The 22,261-nt window shown below is 38.0% G+C and overlaps 1 protein-coding gene across 17 annotated transcripts in view; it reads right to left on the reverse strand.

Annotated features, from left to right (window-relative positions):
* Window positions 1–22,261, reverse strand: part of LOC117399825 (rho GTPase-activating protein 12-like) — a 66,089-nt gene that overhangs the window by 6,826 nt on the left and 37,002 nt on the right. For 2 of the 17 annotated variants that reach the window (XM_059023248.1, XM_033999215.3), the window contains exons 3-15: window positions 17,183–17,458; window positions 12,929–13,069; window positions 11,989–12,099; window positions 10,950–11,075; window positions 8,511–8,585; window positions 7,985–8,059; window positions 7,434–7,495; window positions 7,014–7,095; window positions 5,873–5,995; window positions 3,743–3,847; window positions 1,636–1,734; window positions 1,357–1,453; window positions 188–307 (exon numbers count right to left, since the gene is read on the reverse strand). In XM_059023248.1, the coding sequence (XP_058879231.1) occupies window positions 188–307; window positions 1,357–1,453; window positions 1,636–1,734; window positions 3,743–3,847; window positions 5,873–5,995; window positions 7,014–7,095; window positions 7,434–7,495; window positions 7,985–8,059; window positions 8,511–8,585; window positions 10,950–11,075; window positions 11,989–12,099; window positions 12,929–13,069; window positions 17,183–17,458 (1,492 nt within the window). Of the gene's footprint in view, window positions 1–187; window positions 308–1,356; window positions 1,454–1,635; window positions 1,735–3,742; window positions 3,848–5,872; window positions 5,996–7,013; window positions 7,096–7,433; window positions 7,496–7,984; window positions 8,060–8,510; window positions 8,586–10,949; window positions 11,076–11,988; window positions 12,100–12,928; window positions 13,070–17,182; window positions 17,459–21,605; window positions 21,815–22,261 lie in introns of those variants that run through there. The other 15 variants (XM_033999227.3, XM_033999216.3, XM_059023249.1 and 12 more) reach the window with 15 other exon arrangements.

A 22,261-nucleotide genomic window follows, 5' to 3' on the forward strand; every position in this document is an offset into this window, starting at 1 on the left:
CAATCGTGTTGCCAGGCAACAGCACAGGTAAGTCAGACAGGGAAATAATGAGCTGCAATTGCACCTGTGCTAATTTGTAGTCCACGGGATATACATTTAAATTGGGATATCTGAATCCACCAGCCTCTTACTGGACAGATAAGATGGCAATGACTTGGCTGAACATGTGACCAATTCATTCCTTTACCTTTAATATAGCCCTTGTCTCTGACTGCCTGCAGTGTGGGTCGGCGAGTCAGGAACTTCTTCAGTTTTACTCTGGTCTTCTTCTGGTCTGAAGAATCTATACTGACAGAGCTCTTCATGGCTAGAAGAGAGCATGGCAGATTTCACATACAGAAAAGCCATAGTCCACATACATCTCCTGCCTCAGCAGTAAACAGAAATGTAGAACTACAATGAACATATAAAAGTCAATCACTATAACCTGCATTCTCCACATACGCAAATAAAAATGATAGTTTGGCCAACAGTCAGCCTCCTTGCGCCCCAGATTCCGATTCCCTCAAATTATAGATGGACAGACATCACAGGCTGCCAGCGTGTGTAGGGATACGCACACCCCAGTAGGGGATAATTAGTAATGCTGCACTGCTCAAGGTAGGCCAGATTAGTTTGAAATGACTTGAGAAAAGCTGAAGATGATAATACACAAGCCAGTTTAGTAAGGAAAAGCTAATCCAGTGTCCCAAAGAGAGTCATGCAGCATTTAAATAAAAATAAATAGGATACGTCAGTAAGGTAAACGTTTCATGAGGGTACCATAGGAAATCAGGGTCAGGCTCACAAAATGGGTGGGTCTAATGCAAACTCATCGGTATGGTTTGCATTCATTTAGACTGGATTTCTGTCATCTGACAGGAAATGAGTAATAATTACTCAATATATCCTGCTGTGATCGGATTCTGACAGAGTTTACCAGGTAATGTACCTGAACAGCAGCCTGAGAGCCTGAGTTCAGCATCAAGCAGTTATGCTAGTTCCTCCAAGGGAGTTGCTTAAATACCATAGAAGTATATTCCCTACGGAATACACCCAGACAATGCTGTATATAGAACATTAGAGCCATCAGTATTGTGTTAAATTAGACCTCATTAACTTACATATTTACTTATTAATGGACAGCATCTCCTTATACTCCCACATTCTAAATACAACAAAAAATGATCTTACCAAGTTTACTTCTCTACATGCATGTAAAACTCTAAAGTGTAACACATACCTCTACTATTTCTGCAGGATAGTGCTCATTTTATTATTATTTTAAAATAGACAATGCAATTCAGACAACCAACACCCTTTTTGGGCAGGATTATATTTCTGCTATAGACACCACAGTGCTTGAGAGACACTCACTGCGTGACTTCTTCGAGTCTCTGCTGTCCTTGTCGTGTTTATCGGCTCCAGGAGACTCTGGCATGTCCTCTTCGATTGCTTCGTCAGACTCCCAAGCCTAAAGAAAAATGAATGACATTTCAAACAGCCCAGATTGGACTTGTTTTCTTTTATTTTAAGGGGCTTATGTGCAAAAATGAGCTTAAATCAAACCCCCCCAACCAAAGCATCCGGCAAAATGAAGTAGGTCTATGTGCTACAAAACTCTACCAATCATGCCCAGTTCATAAATATACTTACATGAGTACTTATCATCTCTCCCAGTGCTTTGTACCAGTCGTTGATAACAGTATCATTTTCAGACTGAATTAGCAGCTCAGTTCCTTGCCGTGTTTTTAGCTGACAGAAAAAAAGTAATACAATTCCAGTCAAAGAAAAGAAACACACTAACGCAGAAACACTGGCTGCAGCATGTTAAAATGTTACATTGCAGCACATGCAAGCTACACAATAACTCGCCTTGCATAGCAAAGATACAGCACTAGGGGGAGCCAAAATACAAAAAATACAACTACTGAGCAATGAGTCAGTTCAAATAAAACAAGAAATTGTACAAAGAAATACATACGATTCAAGGATTTTATTTTCTGGCATACAGTGTGTGTGTCACCTTTAAATAGAATTGTTCATTATAAAAATAAAAAAAACAGGTGTCATTGTCTATTCATCAACAGTCCAAAGCACCTTTGACCTTTATTCCATAGTCCAATTTCTGTGTCCTTGTGCATATTTTAGCCTTTTAGTCTTGTTCCCCTTTCTTAAGAGGTATTCTTACTGCAACACATCCTTAAAGTCCTGATTTCAAGAGTGACCATCGTACTGCTAATCTGATGGACAACGACGCCTGTGCCTTCTGCCAGTTCTGTTGTCAATTCAACGCTTGTCTTCTTTCTATTCCTTAAGGATATTATCTATACTGCTCATCCTTGTAAGACTGTTTTTTGGGTCTTCCAGTCCTGGGTTTGTCAATTACAGATGATGTTTCTCTGTACTTGATTATTCTTCGGATACCACACCTTGAAAATCGAGTGATGCAAGCTATTTCACTCAATGTTTTTCCTTCTTTATGCAAGTCAAGGATTTTCTGCATTTTTGCACATTTTCACATTGTATTTGGTCAGATTTGTTTGTGGGTTGTAGTAGTATATAGAGGGAGTCTGAGAGAAAAAATGACACCAAAGTTTGGTGCTTCTTTCATTTGTTTGGTGTGCAAGGTAATCAAACATGCAATCTTCAGGTGTGAAAGTTATTGCCCCCCCTAGTTAACTCAACCCAATTAAAGGGATAATTAGGGTCAGCTGTTTAAGTAATTCGGTTAACAACCAGGTCTGATTTGGGCCAGCCCTGCCCAATATAAATCTGACTAACTTTGGCCCTTACCATCAGAGTGAAGTTGTCAGCACACAGGTTCTATAGGCGGCACATCATGCCACGAACAAAATAAATTCCTGAAGACCTCTGGAAAAAAGTTGTTGATGCCCATCAGTCTGGAAAGGGTTACAAAACCATTTCTAAGGCTCTGGGGCTCCACCGAACCACAGTCAGAGCCATATTGTCCAAATGGAAAATGTTTGGGACAGTAGTGAATCTTCCCAGGAGTGGCCATAAGAACCTCATACCAACGGTCAAGCATGGTGGTGGTAGTGTCATGGTTTGGGGATGCTTTGCTGCATCAGGACCTGGACGCCTTGCCATCATTGAAGGAACCATGAATTCTGCTCTATCAGAGAATTCTACAGGAGAATGTCAGGCCATCCGTCTGAGCTGAAGCTGAAGCGCAGCTGGGTCATGCAGCAAGACAATGATCCGAAACACACAAGCAAGTCTACATCAGAATGGCTGAAGAACAAGAAATTTAAAGTTTTAGAATGGCCTAGTCAAAGTCCAGACCTAAACCCCATTGAAATGTTGTGGCATGACCTGAAACGAGCAGTTCATGCTCAAAAACCCAGAAATGTCATTGAGTTGACCGAGTTGAATCAATAACTACAGGAAACATTTGGTTGCAGTTACTGCTGCTAAAAGTTATTGAGTCTAAGGGGGCGATTACTTTTTCACACAGGGGCAGTGGGTATTGCATAACTTTCTTTAATAAATAAATGAAATATGTATCAATTTTTTGTGTTACTTGTTCACTCAGGGTCCCTTTTATCTAATATTAGGTTTGTGATGAAGATCTGATATCATTCAGTGTCAAAAATATGCAAGAATGCAGAAAATCAGACAGGGGGCAAATATTTTTTCACGGCACTGTATATAGTAAAATGGACTAAAGTGAAAGCATCAATGTTTTTATACAAGGGAGTATGGGCCTATCATTTTTTTAAAGAAAAAAAATTAAATGTACCTCCAGGACACGCTTCTTGCTGGATTTGTCTTTTGAAGCCCATTCCAAGATCGCCCCTCTAAGATCCACAGTAAACTCGGGTTTAGACTGACTGCCCCCAAACTTCTGACGAGAAAAACAAATAAAAATAATAAAAAAAGGCTTATGGGAAACCTTTCCAAAAGAAGAAGCACCTCCCCATCTTTACAGAGAAACATTGCATGACTGAATGTATCATCATTACACGCTAGAGATAATAAGGAGAGTCTAATCACTGCCCACAGGGCAGGAAACCGTCTTGTGAACAGATGAGTCTTGTCAGGTAGCTTAGTTAGGAATGCCCTCAGCCACACCTCTCCCAAGAGAAAACAGTAAGACTAGGCTGTCCCAAAAGGCATGCTGTAACTTATCAACACTCTTATCCCCAGTACAGCAAAGAGCACCCCCTCCACTTCACCACAAACCATTCCCCTGCTGCACTCTTCTCATTATTAGCAAAGGAACTCCCACTGGCTCAGGATTATAAAACATGCACAGCCTCTTCATTAATACATCCATTATCAGCAGCCACTGTAAAAGGTACACACACTGCACATTAGCAACACTTTCCAGTCTCTACATAATGAAAGCATTTCAACAAGCCACCTTTTATTATCAGATACCCTCTTGTCATAGCGAGTATCACCACAAATTTGTATTATTGGTGCATTCCTGTCATAGCCTCCTCTGAAGTGTAATGCATGGCTCAGGGGGGCATAAAGAGAATGACATTGAGCAATTTTTTTTGCGATTACATTTATAGCTGGACTGGATGGTGCTGAAGAGCTGTGAATTCTGAAGTCCCCCTAACCCTGCCTTGGAGATACCCAGTGAAGGAGGGTGATTCAGTCTCCAAGCTCTTCCTCAGCCTCTTTTTAAGGGTGCACAGTGTGGTGGTGTTCCTTTGAGTTAGGATGAAGGATTACATTGATATCGAAATAAACTTTCAACTTTGCCATAGTATTCCACTACCAATTCACCACACACATATACCCACTAGTATGGTCCATATGTAACTTGGCATTATGACATCTGTACCTTGTTTATGTTGCAGATTATCGCTACAAAAAGTCAGGTTACTTCAGGGGCACCCTGTTTTTATGAAGTCTGAATGTTCACAGCTGTAGGCTTTGTGAACTACGATCTCTGTACTATGCTACTCAAAGAGGAATGGGTTTGTTTTGTAAGGTAGCATCTACCAATGATCAGCAGTTCTACCTCAGTGGTTGTTCATAGGTGCTTTTTTTCAGCTTTCGAATACAAGCCTCGAATACAATTCTGTGCAATGTGGTTCCTTTTGTAGACTGGCTTTGGAATTTTGCCCTGTATTTCCCTATTTTAAACCAAGTTCAGCAAGTGAAGAACTTCATTCATGAGTTATCCAGTTGTTTTCTACTATTAACCTTCTATATAGGCACATGTCCTGTGTTTCAACATCTGTTCCATGTTCTAAACAGTGTTTGATTATTAATATCACAGCCAACCAAATTAAATTAGAAAATAAATAAAAATAAACTACTCCTGCAAATGTACTATGTTGCTACAAAAACAAATATTGTATTGCCAAAGAAGCTCACTAGCTCTGTTAGAGGTGTTAGTTGTCACTGTAGGAGTTATTTTTGAATGATTTCAGCGATTGAGGTATTCAGATTTGTCACTGTTTAGATGAATGTAATATACCCTGTAGTTCTCCAGCAGTGATCAGTTACTGCTTGTGGGCCAAGCATGGGAGATGAGAGGAAAAGCTCACCCAATCCTTAGTCCCAAATACTGCTTGCACACACAAAAAAAAGGTTTTACTGTTTTAAAAATTACACATGCACAGATTTAATAAAATATTATCACATGTACAGTACTGGTCCTCAGGTGCAAACTATTTTCAGTCACAAATGACCAGGTGCTGCCTGGTATGGAAAAATAGCATCCCATCCCTCACCATTCCCATCCCCAACCAATATTTGAAACAAACACATAAATGCATAAATACATTCAACAGTAGTGCATATCCCTCCACCTCATATCCCTTAACATCTCACCTAAGCAAAGTTACATGTGTTAATGGTAGACAGAAAGCATTACAAATGGGAGGAGGCGTGCAGAGAGAACACATACAGTGGCAGCTGTAACAGGGCCAGAGTTTACATAGGAGACGGCAGGCCGCCGCTTGACTGAGTGTTTCCAGTTGGCTAGCAGCGAGAGGAGCAGCTCAGGGATTGAGCCCCTTTGGTAGTACGACTTGATGGAAAGGGGGAAGAAAAATGATGATGTCACAAAAAAGTGCACAGCACAAATGCAGCCAAAAGCCAGATAACTTTGCGATAATGTACCCCCCCCCCCCCCCCCCCCCCCCAACACAAGACGTGTGAAGAGTGTGTAAGAAATCTAGTTGGAGTAAATCTCCATGTTTTCTCCAGTACAGTGTATGTTGCATGCATCAGTGGTTAGCAGACACTACTCTCACTGTCAGTGGAACCAAACTTCAAATATGTTTTAGCATGCAAAACTGTTCTTCAGCACTTATATACATGTATCTTTTCAGATAAATGCTAACCACCTATTTTCTACCATAAATCTTTTTTTTTTTTTTTTTTTTTTTTTTTTTTTTAACATTTATACAGGATAAAATCCACTGAGATATAACTTCTTATTTACAGGGGTAAAATAGTATGTGTCCAATATAATTAGGATTTTAAGGCCAAGTTCTATGGTACATACGTCCCCCTAATGTCACTTAAAAGGGAGCTGCAGAAAACACAGATTTTCCCCAGGTAATAAATCGAAGGACCCTTATTCACGAAACATGAACTTCATTTTAAAAGGTGATTTTACCTCAACTTACTGTATTCAGTTTGAACTGAAAAAAATGTTGATGATTTGTTATGCTCTGAAGAAGGTGTCTGACCTAAATGTTTGCTAGTATATTTACTAGTATAGTACACTGGATCAAGTTTACATTTGTTTTCTAGCTGTAATGATTTAAGTTTAAGTTATAGATGCAAGAGTGAGTGATCTTGATTGCTTTAGAAAAGAAAAAAGAAAAAAAACAGTGCAAATGTTTTATGAACAAATACATTTGGAAATTAACAAAAGTGCTCATGCAAAAAAATGTTATTTCAAGACTACTACAGGCCCATGCTTCGCTGCACCTGAAGCAGACAAACAGATGTATCACTAAGTTTATTGCAAGACACAAAAACAGCAGAATCTAAAACACTGGTGCACCTCAACTGGGATAATTTAATGAAGCACCTACCCAACCAGTCCCGCCACCTTGACCTTTGGCAAATAACAATGTGGAGCCCTGCAGCACAGCCCACGAGGATGTCCAGTTCTTCCTAAAATAAGTTGAATTTTGAATCAAAACTGTTCTATTTCTTGGATCACTCAGATACCCAAAGGTCTACAATACATCACTGACAAAGGGAAAACATTCACGCCAGAGACGGTCAATCTTACCCCCTCTATTTGAAAACAAAATTATTTTACATAACACTTTTAAAGAATAGAATGGGAAGGAAATCCTATTTCTTCATGACATACGTGCGCGAAAATTAAGCATATTTAACTTAACTGTATTATGGATGCAAGAGGAAAATGGCACCAATTCAATATTATTTTCTAAAGGCCCAGCTGCAAGTCTAGAAACCATACAAAATATTTTATAGATACCTACCTAACTTTCTTTCCATGTTCTGTGATTTTGGTTACATTTAACACTCCACATTTCTCCGAAGCCTTTAAAAACAAAACAAAAAAATATGTAAGTTACAATAACACAAAAGATTGTCAAAAATATAGCTTCTGAAACTGTTTGTGAACATACCCACTAGATGTCTAAGACAGTAAGGTGATTTTTTACTATTACATTTAACATCTAGAGGAAGGCTGAAGAATGTGTCAAGAGTAGCCCTATATTTGTTTCCCGGTTTACAGCTGAGAGCTGCACAGCGGCCACAAGGATGCTAAGGAACTTCCCCAAGCCAAGGTCACAGTGTCCGAGCCAAGATTCCCAACCAGGACCTCCTGACTTCCAGTCCTTGACTTTTCAACCACATGATATCGATACTGAGAAACTCAGATGATTTCCTGGTCTAAAGCTTCCCAGGTTTGAATTTTTTAGTAGATTAGCTGGAGCTGGTCATGGAGCACAGCACCAAAGGGAGATAAAACAATAAAGACTGGGATTGCTGGAATGAAGGGAATACAGTAGCAGTGGATACTAACAGCTGTGGGGTGCTTTGGAGAGGAAGGGCAAGAATCGGAATCAGGAAAGCCTTGCTTTGGAGTGGTTGGAGATTCCTAAAGAAGAAAGAGACGTTATAATATAATAATTACAAAAATAAAAACAAAACAAAAAAATTCAAAATATACCAAAATAAGTAAGCAAAAGAACTAAAAAAAACAGTTGACAGCTTATGCAGTGTTGGCAAAGTTACAGACAAATCATTGAAAGACTGACAAAGGAGCATGTAACAGATCTGATGTCAAAATGCCAACTGCCTAAGATTCTAAAGGAATATTGCAACTTTAATTGATTAGGATGTTTTTGCAATTTTTTTATTTTAATTATAAATTACAGTTGAGCCCAGTAAACCTCTCGACAGTCAAGAGCAGTATTTGTTTAGTTAGTAGTTCAAAGCAAGAGAGACAATAGTTAATTTGATTGGTTTTTAGCAGACTGCTTCAAAGGGATGTTTGTTTTATTCGTTTGAGCTGGAAAGACAGAACATTGACAATGAGGGATACTAACTTGTTCATGATAAGGTGGGGGAGCAATAACCCCCGTGTGATGTTCAGATGCATTACGCTTGTGTACGACAGACAACTGCAACAGAATCAAAAAAGTGTATGTCTACAGTTTTTTTATTATTTATTTAACAAAAAGAGAATTATAGATTTTATAGCATTCACTCATTGCCTTCGTCATAAGGAGAACACTGTATAATGTTTCAAATACTACATCCAGTTGGAATCTCTTCAGCGTTAGTTGCTCAGTAAAGTGTTGTTCAACCCTGAACCAAAGTAATGACAGTGTCAGTGGGACTGTGCAACTGGATGTGTCATCTTCCATCTAAAATGTTAAAGTGAAGTAGCCTAATGGACCTTAAAAGATTAATTTCAAAAGACTAGCATCCTGGCTACATATTCAAAAACAGGCCGGTACACACCCTGTGCCTTCGAGCGTTTCACAAGGTCTGCTCTTTTAAGGCTAGCGTACACTCTCCGGCCATGTTGGGCCGGACACCACTACATATGATCTACAAAACCTGGTTTATGATGTGATTTTGTAATACCTATGACAACGTGGGTCGGTCCTGACACTTTAAGATTGTGGATAGTGTATGCTATATTTTACACTTGTGAATGCATTAGCTGAAATGCATGTCTTCTTGGCTTAGTTAAGTTTTAGGTTTAAACATTATCCAAACCCATGATCATATCCCTGGCAAGTAGATATTGCATCACATCAGAGATGTCCTATATGTGTGAAGCATGTCATGTCCAACACAGCATGCAACACAATATGCGTTTATCCCTTAATGTCTGTAACACTTTGGTCTTTTGGCCAGGGAGTGCTGTCTATTGGAGGTCTCTTTCACCTGCAGACGAGACTGGCACACAGCTGGCACTCTCACCTTCACTGGTACAGTTTAAAACCTGCTGGCAGACATCTAACAAGCCTGTGACCCTTGGGTGCTAATTTCTGGATCACCGATCGCCAGGGATCCTAGAAATCGGTTTGCTGCAGAATAACACGGAATTTCTATGATAACACTGAAAAACGCAGATTTCCTATGTTTTCGAAGATTTTTTAGTTTTACACTTGGGGAGGGGCAAAAAACATGCAAGACGTTTTTTGTTTGTTTGAGAATAACCAAATCAATACACGTATTATATATAAACATTAACACAGACGACTTTGCTTTAAATTTACATAAACATACCTGTCTAATAAAACTGCTTCCGGTATTCAAGTTCAGTTTACTTCAGCTTTCACATAAAACCAATAAAAATCACCCCTAAAGATCAGGTTAACGAGTTTGGCAAGGATGAAAACACTGAAAACAGACCACTGTGTTTGGCAGTTGTAAGACACTGAAACGATCCAAAGAAGAGCATGAAACTTTCAGATTTTCTCAAAATGTGTGTAAAAGCCAACATTCCTCTGTACAAAGTAGATCAACCGGCAGTTTTTTTTACAACAGGGAACTCTTTGTAATATCTGAAGTAAAAAAAAAAGTATGTGTGTTTGTTTTATTGATTAATGGCGCTGGTAAGCTTGTAACTTGCTTAGAATTTGAAAGTGTAACCATTTTTACTTTATTTATTTAGCAGACGCATTTATCCAAAGCAACTTGCACATGTTACACTGTAATACAAGGTTACAGTTCAAAAATAATTAAAGTTATAAACTAAAATACAACATAGACACAACAAAGTGTAACAAGAACAACAATAAATACTTAGCCTAATGTGTTGACTGTTACCCAATAGTACTGTTTGTTCGTCTTATAATGTGGCAGGAAAAATTCATTTTGTAACCCTTTTTTTTTGTATTGCGGAAAACTAGGATCCCTGCTGATCGCACATGATCCGAGACAGTTCCATGACACTTCCATCAGTTTCTCTTCCCATCTCCCTCACTGGCAGATGACACGATTTCATATTCCCTTCCTAAATGTCAGAGGTATTAGGTAAGCATCACGATACATGTGATGGTCCTGATGAGCTGATGATGCTTAATAAGACCAAATGATAATTTAACGATAGCGTATTTAGTAAAAATGAAATTAGTTAAGGATAATATGTATTCATACCAACTCCTACCATTCAGGAACCATTGGGTGCATGATTCTTCACTACACCCCTACCCAGTACATCCACTCGAGTATTTAAACAGTGCCCTTCCAAACCAGCTAAAAGATTTTACAATCAGCAATTTTTTTTAAAAGAAAATGCAATTGTTCACAGGACTTTTCTGTGACTAATTGTAATGCTCTTTTTTTTTTTTTTTTAATTACATGTCCTAGTATCGTTTATTTTTTTCCTTAATATAACAAATTGTTTTCAATACAAGCAGGTACACCAACCCCCAAAAAAATTAAAAACTGGCTTGGTGTAGGTAGGACGAGCAACGGTAAATTCTGAGCCTTGCAAAAAAACAAAACGGTACTTCACTCCATCCTACCTTGTCACTTAAATCAAGCACATATGTGCTGTTTCTCCACTTTGTTAACACTATAGGGTCAACTTGCTTCCGGTCCAGACTTCTGCTTTTAGGAAATTCTCCTGGCACTGGTGGCGAGAGTTTATACTGAAAGAAAAAAAAAAAACACGATGACACAGGAAAAGAAACAGGACAGCAGGAGTAAGGAAAATAGACAACACACAAAACAATACCTCTCTTTTCATGAACCAGAATATCATTTGTAATTTAAACCACACAGAATTGCAAAAGCAGTACTCCAGGTCACTGGGAAAAGGAGAGTACAGAGTCGCTGCACTGTGTTGCTAATCTTCATTACACTAATTAGATTATAGCTGTTCCATATATAGCTGTTTTGAAGAGGGATTACGGTACATGTTGATACAGACATATTAATATATTTAATGATCATCATTCTGCAGATTTGCGTGACTTTAGATGCAAGGATAAAGCTCCTGTTTTTTATTTGTAGTGACCTTCTTAAATCCCCCCACCCCACAGTTCATGATGCTTATTTATTTATTTACTTATTAAGCATGCACAACCTACAAAACAAACAATTGTCAACATGAAGTTTAACAGCAGACTGATTTAATGTTTGTATTGCAAAGTAAAATGTTATTTAACATTAAATAACTGCACAAAATGGTTGTCCCATAAGTTTGAATCACACTTCTGGAATAGGAAACAAAACCACTAGTTGCACTGTGAAACTGCTGGGATCTAAATGACCCTGATGGAACCAAATCAGCCTGTGGTACTGGAACAGATCATACTGTACACCCATGCATGACCGTTCAACTCGAAAGTGCTTTCAACTTAAGTTCATTATGAGAACACGCAGATGTAACCTACAGTAAGCATAGGGCTATGTGACCATGTCCTTTGGGACAACATGCAAGTCCTGAAATGGTCATATGCAGTAGTTCTATAGATGCACTGTATATTTTAAGCTTTTCGCTGCATCATGTATACTCTGTAAATGCTTTATAGAGATGAATGTTAACACAGAAGTGCTTACTGGTTTCTGTTCTTCAGCTTGCTTACTCACTTTCGGTAGTTCCCATTCAGATCTTGAACCATCTGCGCTATAGTAATATGGTCGACCTTGTTCATCAACATGTTTTATCCACTATAAAACGAGAATACAATTAAAACACATCACGCAGACGATCCAAGAGAGTAATAAAGAGAACCTAATACAGAAAACAACACGACGATAAACAAATCATAGACACACAAAAAAAAAGACATTTCAAGCATGTGACTTACCCACATAACTATCCAGTATGAATACCCTTTATCTATGTGAACTGTTTAGCTGCCCTCATTAGGGAAGGTGCAGATTTCTTAAAAAGCTTTTTTTTTATGCAATTAAAAAAAAAAAAATTTTTTATATATTTATTTATATATAATTATATACACACACATATATACATAACACACACACAATTATATATATATATATATATATATATAATGTGAACACACGGACCCCCACATGTAAACTAAATGGTTGCAGCACAAATATCTCGTTTCTCCTCTGCGCACTGTAGTCTACCATATACTCGGAGGTCAATGTGTTATGTTTTTTTTTTTTCCTTTACTATTGGATTGAATATGCCACGGTCATAACAAGATGAGGAGTCAAAATGCATTGTTTTTGTAATTTTTTTCAATTGAATTGTTCTGCATTCATGCTGATCTTCCCATCATCTTTGGCAGCTGAGGTTGCAAAGCTTGATCACATTCCATTATGAGAGAGAGAGAGACAGACAGACAGACAGACAGACAGACAGACAGACAGACAGACAGAGAGAGAGAGAGAGAGAGAGAGAGAGAGAGAGAGAGAGAGAGAGAGAGAGAGAGAGAGAGAGAGAGAGAGAGAGAGAGAGAGAGAGAGAGAGAGAGAGAGAGAGAGAGAGAGAGAGAGAAAGGAGGGAAGAGACAGTCCCCAGTACCTTTTCATTAGTATATTCACTGACATACAAGGTCTGCCCATGTTCATCCAGCTCCTCAGACCAGCCTCGGGGAGGAGACCCATACTGACTATCTGACTGGCTGGAATAAGTGCTGTGGCAGTTCTCTTCGGAAGAAAGGGGCTAAATAAAAAAAAAACAGCAGTAGGAAAACAAGAGAAAGAGGTTGTGACTTGGACAGAGCTATTTCTAAAGACTACAAGTAAGCTGTGTATCCCAGCAAGAAAAAAAGAAACCCAGAGGAACTCATAATAAAAATCACCAGAATTAAATCAAATAAGTGCATAATAAAAGATGATCTGCTGAATAGTATAAGCGAGCACCTTGCCCACCTGAAAATGCATGTGTGTTTAAGAACCTTTTCTGAGCTGTAGATTTCTAAGATTTAAAAAAGATTGGTTTGAATAATATACAGATACAATTCCACATTGCCTAATACTATGCATTTGATTGCAAATATCAGACCAAAAAGTAATTTTAGACAAGTAAGGGATAGATGTACTAAAGTGTTGTGTCTGTCGCAATCGTTGCAAACCACATGCAAACCACTTGCAAACCAGTCGGAAGTGTAGTGTGAAATTTACTAAACAAACACAACGCTGTTAGCATCATTTTAACAAATGCTTTGCAGCCGCAGTTCTTATTTGTGCTTTAGCCTTAAATGAATATGTAATTCTGGACGTTGCTGCAGAAATTCACAAAAACAGGGTGGAGATAGTGCAAATGAGGGATCAAAAATATTGTAATGAGATGTACTAAAGCTGCGGGAAATTGCGACACTTACAATTGCATCAATTTGTTAAGAACTTTTGAAAGCATGTTTTAAACAGTCGCAATTGTTGCTAGCATTTCCCAGTCCGCTTTCTCGTATGCTGCCAGTTGTGCTCAATATATTTTTGAGACGAACACCAAAGTACCTAATTTTCACTAAAGTTAGGGTGTACTTACAAGCCTTGAAAACAAATTTCTATGACATTTCTGGTTTTCTCAGCGTGTTGGGAGCAATAGACTGCACACATGTGCCACTAACCCCTCCAGCTCATTGTGAGCATCTGTATTGGACCATGATCTATTGTGAGTTAACTGTCTAGGCTACTAAGTAGACCAAGTTAAAAATAATAATATTAAAATAAAATAAAAACCCTACAATCATTTAGTTTCAATGTACAATAATCTTTTATTCACATTGTACACCAATGTGTACAATGCAGCAGCATGATTTATTTTGTTACCAGTAGGCTAAAGTACAAAAAAAGTGCGCTAGGTATTCATTTGATTTTACTACTGTACTGTATTGGCCTACTGTACATATTTATATTTTTACATAATGTAATGTATAGCGTACTCAACACACATTAGTGTTATTTCAGCACAATTATTTATATTTAAAATACATCAAGAACTGTAAATGTATGTGTGTGCGATTTTATTGTATTGTTTTTAAACCTGACACCTCCTTATGTCGGACAAATAAGTCCGGTTTAGCGAGGGCCTACTGTATGATTATGAAAAGCTTTTTGGGGGTGAAGGTTGGGGCCCCACTATAGAATCTGATGGCATTAAACTGCCTTTCATTTTTTATATATATATATATATATATATATATATATAAAAAGTATTAAAATAGGTAAAATGAAAACGGAACAGAATGCATTGTACAGATGATGTTTACATTTACCAAAAATAATGTTATTTTGATTCTTGCACCCTTGAATGTATAGATGTTATCCTTCAGGCACTCTGCTGCAGCAAACCACAGCTCAACTGCCTAGAGATCTCGCTAAGATAATACAAATAATATTTAAAATTAGTATATTGCGGCTCTCTTCATTACATTTTTTTTCTTGTTACATACGACAAAATATGCACTTTGTGAATTGTCGTAACGAAAATGCAAATTGCGGTATGCTTGCATTGTGACTGGCCCATCTTAGTACATCTACCCCTAAGTGTCTATAGTATACTGTAAAATATATTTAATTTGGAATATTTACAAATATTGTTTTTTGTTTAGCTTAACTTGATTAAATATCGGTAACATATCTGTGAATTATGTTAAAGATTTTACAAAGTAATGTTACTGTATCAAAATCATATACTGAATTTCAGCCCTGGTTACAGGAGGCAGGTGGATCCTACGCTTCCAGACTGTGTATTGTGTTCATCTGTCACAGGAACTTCACACTACAAGAATGCCAAAGCAGGGGGCTCCCGAGTGGCGCATCCAGTAAAAGCACTTGCGTAAAGTGCAGGATGCGCCCTATAGTCTGGACGTCGTGAGTTCGAGTCCAGGCTATTCCTTTGCCGACCGAGGACGGGAGCTCCCAGGGGGCGGCGCTCAATTGGCTGAGCGCCGCCCGGGGGGAGGGAGGGTTAGGTCGGCCAGGGTGTCCTCGGCTCACCGCGCACCAGCGACCCCTGTAGTCTGGCCGGGCGCCTGCGGGCTTGCCTGTAAGCTGTCCAAGAGCTGTGTTGTCCTCCGACGCTGTAGCTCTTGGGTGGCTGCATGGTGAGTCCGCAGTGTGAAAAAAAGCGGTCGGCTGACGGCACACGCTTCGGAGTCAGCGCAGGGGTGGTAGCGGTGAGCTGAGCATAATAAAATAATTGGCCATTCCAAATTGGGAGAAAATAATAACAAATAATTGGCAACGACAATTTATAAAAAAAGAAAAAAAAAAAAAAAAATGCCAAAGCCACTTCAAGATAGGTTAGGTTGCTAACAGGAAATAAATTAGAGGTTTTGGTTTCACAGTGACTGATTTCTTTCTGCAGTCAGTCGCCTGAAGAGTATTTGGCAGACTAAATTTTGAATACAAATGTATAGTTTATACTAGGTTAATTGGATAGAAAGAGGGTTACTTGTATCTACTGTCAAAGTGAGTTCCAGTATCACAGAAGTGCATCTAGTCTGCTGTACCACCTGCGTGCTAAACATGCTTTCACTTCTCAAAATACACTTTCTAGTAGTTTTTCTGCTATAGACAACAACAAATGAAACCCGTCAGTTGACAGAGTACTCCTTTAGAAACCCATGAATCAAGCTCAGTACGATACTATAACCAGTGCTGTTGGACAGCTATCGACTGCAGACCCCGTAACACTGTAGTTTTGTTTTATTTCAATAACCACTTTTATTTTTAAACAATACTATTTACAGTTATGGAGGATATAACTTTAAAATTATTATTATGAGTAAAGGAAACCGATCTTTGTAAAGGCAAGTAATAAACTGGCCCCATTGTGATTTAGCAGTTGGTTTAAACAATTTAACGACAATGCTGGATTATAAATAAATAAAACTATAAAAGAGAATCCAGAAATAGGAAAACAGGTTTTTTGTGCAGTTTTTTTTTTTTTTGGATGATGATAATAATAACGATGACGACATCATCAGTAATAAAACTTAAATGACATCAATGCAGTAATTGTATCAATATTAACTGAGATTAATTTTTTTTACTCAGGATTAAATTGTGATAATTTTTTTTTTTTTTTTTAATTTTTTTTTTTTTTAAATCGCTTGGCAGCCCTAGTTTTTTTAAACAAACAATATATATATATATATATATATATATATATATATATATATATATATATATATATATTGAAGTAGTATCAGTCACAGTGTATATACTTCATATATTCTTTACTTCACCACATCGGTCTAAGATGTGTCCAGAGGACATTAATTAATGGCACCCCTATCCCTATAAAGTGCCCCAATCGCCCAGTGCGTCAGCTAAAGAGGTAGAAGGAGCTGGTTCCAAGTAGAAACCCCATCCTGTCTTGACTCAGTTTTGTAGCTTGATAAGAAACCATTTCTGTTGAGAATAACAATTTTCAGCAAAGCCTGACGGATTTCCTTAAGTAGTCCCGCTTCAATATCAGACTTCAACATCTAGACCAGAAATAAAAATGAGGCTAAAGTGCCTTGGCAGGGTTTTAAAAAAGAAAATAGCTCAATATTACCACCATTTCTTCTTTCGCTTTCTTTTACTCTTTTTTGAGTGATCACAAGCTAATTACTATAACTTCTAATAGGAACATCTGAGTATGTGATTGGTATTAAGCTCAAGCAGGACTAATTAGACTCATAGTAAAAAAAAAAAAAAAAAAAAAATTTAAAAAGTGCTCTAATTGCAAGGAAGGAGAGCATGGTTTTCTGTTCCCTTACTAAAGTTAGAAAACACAATTGTATCCAGCAGGGGTTTTGTGTGTCACTGCTGCCCGTGTTACCTCCTGATCCCCAGAGACGTGAGGCTCCCCTCGGGTGCTGCTGCTGCTGCTGCTGCTGGTGTCCCGGGCACGAGGGGGCTTCCATGTGCGCTCCTGGGTGGCCCTGTTGAAGTAGTAGTGCCTCCCGTTGAGATCTTTGTGAGTGTCCCACTCCCCGATGGTGTGCAGGGGTGAGCTGGAGGGGACGGGCGGCAGACTGGACTGCGAGATCTTCAGCTCCTGCAGGTTTGCATACACTGGAGACTCTGCTCTGCCCTGGCCTGTCGGGGAAGTGGTCTGCAATGGAAAAGGAAAAATAAACTATTATTATTATTGATGTGCATAATGGCAGTATATTGTATACTGTAGCGGTGCATATGAAGATCTGACTCGACTCTTCCATATTACAGGCTGGCTGCAGAAGAAGGAAGAGCAAGGGGGTATCGCTAGCTCAGGGTTCTCCCCAGGCCTTTTCAGCCGGGCTCGTCTTGCAGATGCTACTGTGCCTTTAACAATAAGGATTGATTGCGCTTCTAGCAGACTAGATGACTTGCATTTTCGGGTGAAAAACTAAATCTTGGAACCACATGACAGCTGTGTTACGTCTTGACACAACATTTCCAATCAGAGAGTTGAAGGGGCGGGTTTTCTGTGTTAAGCACTTGGAGAGGCTAAAACGTTAAAATGACTGCTAAAAAAATAAGCAAGATTATTTTTAATGCAAATAGTGACAATGAATGCAGGGTTTTCAAAATAAGATGGCGATCGGTGCAATCCACCACCTAATACTATATTTGCACCAGCTACTTTATTAAAAAAAATATTAAGATCATTTTTGGGTATTATAATTTAGTCCATTTTTTGTCGTATTATTGTACTGTAAAGTTACATATAGTAAATAGTTATACATATGCACCAAAAAAAAAAAAAAAAAGCGTATTCCTTTTGTTATTGTAAAAAATATGTACCTCGGTGCTTGTGAGAGATATTGGGGGTTCATGTATAGAGGCTGTATGCCTTCAAGAAGAAAGGCATGATGGGATATCAGCTGACATACAAATGCTTAAGTGCAGAGGTGCTGAATTATTACACTCCAGTTTCATGCAACACGTGTCAAATGTGTGCGAGTACTGTTGTGTAAAAAAAAAATGGTTAAAATGAAAATTAACAGTTGTATTGAAAAAAATGTAGGAGAGCAAAAAACAAAAATGGACATGCATTAACAAAATGCCCTGAAAACTTAAAGAAAACAATTTACAGTAAAGGAAGCAATAAGCTCAATAATTAAGCTAAAAAGGAAGTGAAAAGCTTACAGTTTGATTTTTTTTGTGAACTCCAATAAACCTACGTTATCTTTCCCCAGTCAAATCGTAGAGTGCCTAAATAAGCACTGTAATTTACCATAATAAAAAACAGTAATGAAAAAGAATGTAGAACATAAGAGCAACCAGATAGTCAACGAAAGACAACACATTATTCAAATTCTTTGCCGTATTATATATTTAAGATAAGGCAAGTTTCTTTTTCCGTTAAAAGTGCTCCGGTTGTACAGAATTCCTGGGGAGAACCCTGTAGCTGCCTTCATTAATACATGCACTGAATATGCAGTAGCATTTTTTGTTATTCTTAACAGAAAGCTGTACATTTCCAGGAAAGAGCCATCAAGAAAATAATTGTTCAGCAACACGATTAAGTCAGTAAAACTTTAGAAACCCCCTTCAAAGAGTTACTGTAGCAGTGGCACCTTCATTCCCAAACACAATTTGATCAGCTTAGTGTACAACAGACACAACCAACAGAGCTTCCTCATTTTACAGATTTATGTTCAGATAACAGACAAGTGTTGTTATGACACTGAGCAGGATGTTACAATAATGTACTTATTTTTAACAAAAAACAAAGATCCAAGTAAATACCTAAATGTTTTAGAAAGGTTCAACCAAACTACAAGTATTTCAGTCCGATCCTGGGAATAATGTGCCACCCTGAGATAGCTCAGTCTCAAAGGTTATGCAGTGCACAACAACGGTCAGATACTGTAGCACACACATCCTCCACTTCATAACTTCTAACCTGGGCTGAAAGTAAACTTTCAACCTAGGAGTACAGACAGAAATTCTAGCGCCACTACGCCACTTACTGGACTGTCCTACACTCTTTACTAACACAAGCAAAAACAAAAACTAGAAAAAGGGGTGTTTTTGAGAATAAAAAAGCATCCCCAGGCACCTTTGATAAAATGGTTTGTAATGAATATGGAAAGAGGTTCAAACGGTTCATTTTTACTGGACAAAACCAGTAATGGAACTGGACATCAATATCTGAACATCTATAGTTACTGTATTAAAACCACAGAAAATATGAAGTCAGTATCTAAACTGGATTATGAGATTTCAGCTGTAAAAAAAAAAAGAAAGCAGCAAATTTCCCCAACACAAAAAAAGGATATGACAAAAAGATTTTACTGTCCTCATTTTCAAATTCCAGTAAACCAAACTTCACAGTAGACACAGCTAATTGTACGGAGACATCATCACACAAAAGGAATTGTATACCTGCATAACCCATTACATCTTGCAGTATGCTATAAAATCAGTAACCTGTTTTCTCTGGAATACAGAAGTAGCCTGACAAGTTCAATAAAGGATTTGTTGGCTATACTGAGAATTGCACTGTACAGTACTTCATGTTTTGCACAATTAGAAAACCAATGTACTTATAATTAAATTGACCTTTTATGGCAGATTAACAGAATTAGCATCAGTATAAAGAAGTAATTGGAAACCAAACAGCTTAATGCTACCAGTACTGTAATCCTCTCTTCTCCTCAACATAACCTCTGCACAGGAGTTTCAAATTTCCCTATTGATAGCTCGAGGCACACAGCCTTTGACACAGAGAAGACCTGAAATAAAATTAGACCCAGTCAGGCACCAACAGAATTGCATTACAATTTTCAAGCTTCAGGAGGCTCTTGTGTAATATAATTCAACTTGATCTAGTCCCAAACATCCTGATCAGGGATTTTGTTAAAAAAAATATCCCCTCAGACAGGACAGCTGCTGTAGGGTAGCACAGAACCTTGTTTCTAGTGTCCTCCTACTACAGAGTTGTGTCTCCCATTTTACAATTTGACCTGCCCCCAGGGTCACACATTCATTTAGTGACTTTGGTTGTGTTTCAAGCTGTCCCATACATAACTCATAAATCTTCTCTATGTATGTATGTATGTATGTATGTATGTATGTATGTATGTATGTATGTATGTGTGTATGTGTGTATGTGTGTATGTATGTATGTATGTATGTATGTATGTATGTATGTATGTATGTATGTATGTATGTATTTTTGTTGTTTTTTTTTGTTTTTAAACTATCTTGCATTTCCATGCTGCATGTTCACCTTTACTGTACCTTGCTCTTGTTGCATTCTCTATGTAAGAACGTTTGCCTTCTGCAATTTAAGAACCACAAATAATGTGAATCCCTTGTGGCTGCACACGACGTTTAGGTGCAGAGACTGGACTGAAGTTCACTAATTATATCATTTTGCAGACTGCAGATTTACAAAAATAAAAAATAATAATAAAAGTATACTGGACAGATCTTCAAATTGCTTTTCCTAAAAGGAAGTCCAGACTCACACTGGAACAGCTGTACCGTATATGAGAAGTTATGCAATTCCTTTCCATTGTAACTCATAACCGAAAGTGAAGACTATTTTTTCGATGATAAACAAAGGAAATTGTTATGGAAAATGCTTCAGAATTCTCCTTGGACTGCATTTAACAAACCTACTAAAATATATGGCATTTTCCAAGACACTGCTGTACAGAGAAAAAAAAAAAATTACCAACCAGCTAAAAATACTGAAGTAGCTTAATTCTTGTTTGATTTACGATGTAAAAACATGGAACTAGCGAATTTGGGGTTTACAGTGAATCAAATCAATAGAAAATGTAGACAACTACTGTATGGCACTGCTATGGACCACATAGCAAAAAGACTATTCTTCAAACAAGTTATTTTCAAAGCAATACTGTATACTGCAGCTTACTAGAATATACTGTACAACTTTTGCCACTCCAATATTCAGCTATTTACTGTAAAACATTAACTTAACAGTGTCAACTTCTTGTTGCAAGCAACCTATTTATGCCAAGACTGCAGGGAGGTCAAATTAAATTTAGACTAGTAGTGCTGCAATTGCTTCATTGTAATTAATCGATACTGCAGAACAGTTCTAAATTCCTACTGCACTTCTGAAAACACGCATGAGTATCTTTAAGAATTAACCTTAGATTTAATTAGACCTTAAATGACCTTCCCTGATATTATTACAACATTTGTAGAGGGCAGAATAGATGCACTACTACTGCTAATAAAAATACAAGTCCCTTTAATCCACTGTCACATTTATAGTAAACTAGAAGTATCTGCTTCACCTTCAAACCTGGACTGTAGACAAAAACCTCATCGTCGTCATCCTCCTCCTCACCTTGCTTACTGCAGCCTTTGAAAGTAGCAAAGTGAATCATGTTGACAGAAATGTTAAACTTTGCCCCGGGCTACTGTACATCAGAAACCAGTGTCTGTGTACACGTCTGAAAAGCAATCACTACTTTCACACAGCGCTGCTGCAAAGATCTTGAGTACAACAAAAACCAAAGTGCGCACTTCACAATCAGGAAGTGGCATTCATTAAGATACCCACATGATCGCTCCTAGCTTTCATCCGGTCTGCCACTCTCTAGCCAATGGAAACAGCAGCAGCAGCAGCTCAGAGCCCTTCAACATTCTGAATGCCACACAATCGGAACATTTACTGTACATATAGATGCGCTCTATGTATGTGTTGCCAGTCTCATGGAGATTGCTGTAAAACAATCCTCAATTAAACAATTGCAATTACTGCAGCCTTCACATCTATTTTAAACCCACCTCCATTGAACCCTCCAGAAAACAAAATGCGAAAGGACAATGTAAACCAACTGGATGGTGAACAAGGAAATGAAATAATATAAAGTTTTGTGGATTCAGACTAAAGATGGGTTAATTAATAGACCTGTAAATGATAATGGTGTATTAGATAAGGGAAATT

This window comes from Acipenser ruthenus, chromosome 4 (assembly GCF_902713425.1).
Source record: "Acipenser ruthenus chromosome 4, fAciRut3.2 maternal haplotype, whole genome shotgun sequence".
NCBI classification, from domain to species: domain Eukaryota; kingdom Metazoa; phylum Chordata; class Actinopteri; order Acipenseriformes; family Acipenseridae; genus Acipenser; species Acipenser ruthenus.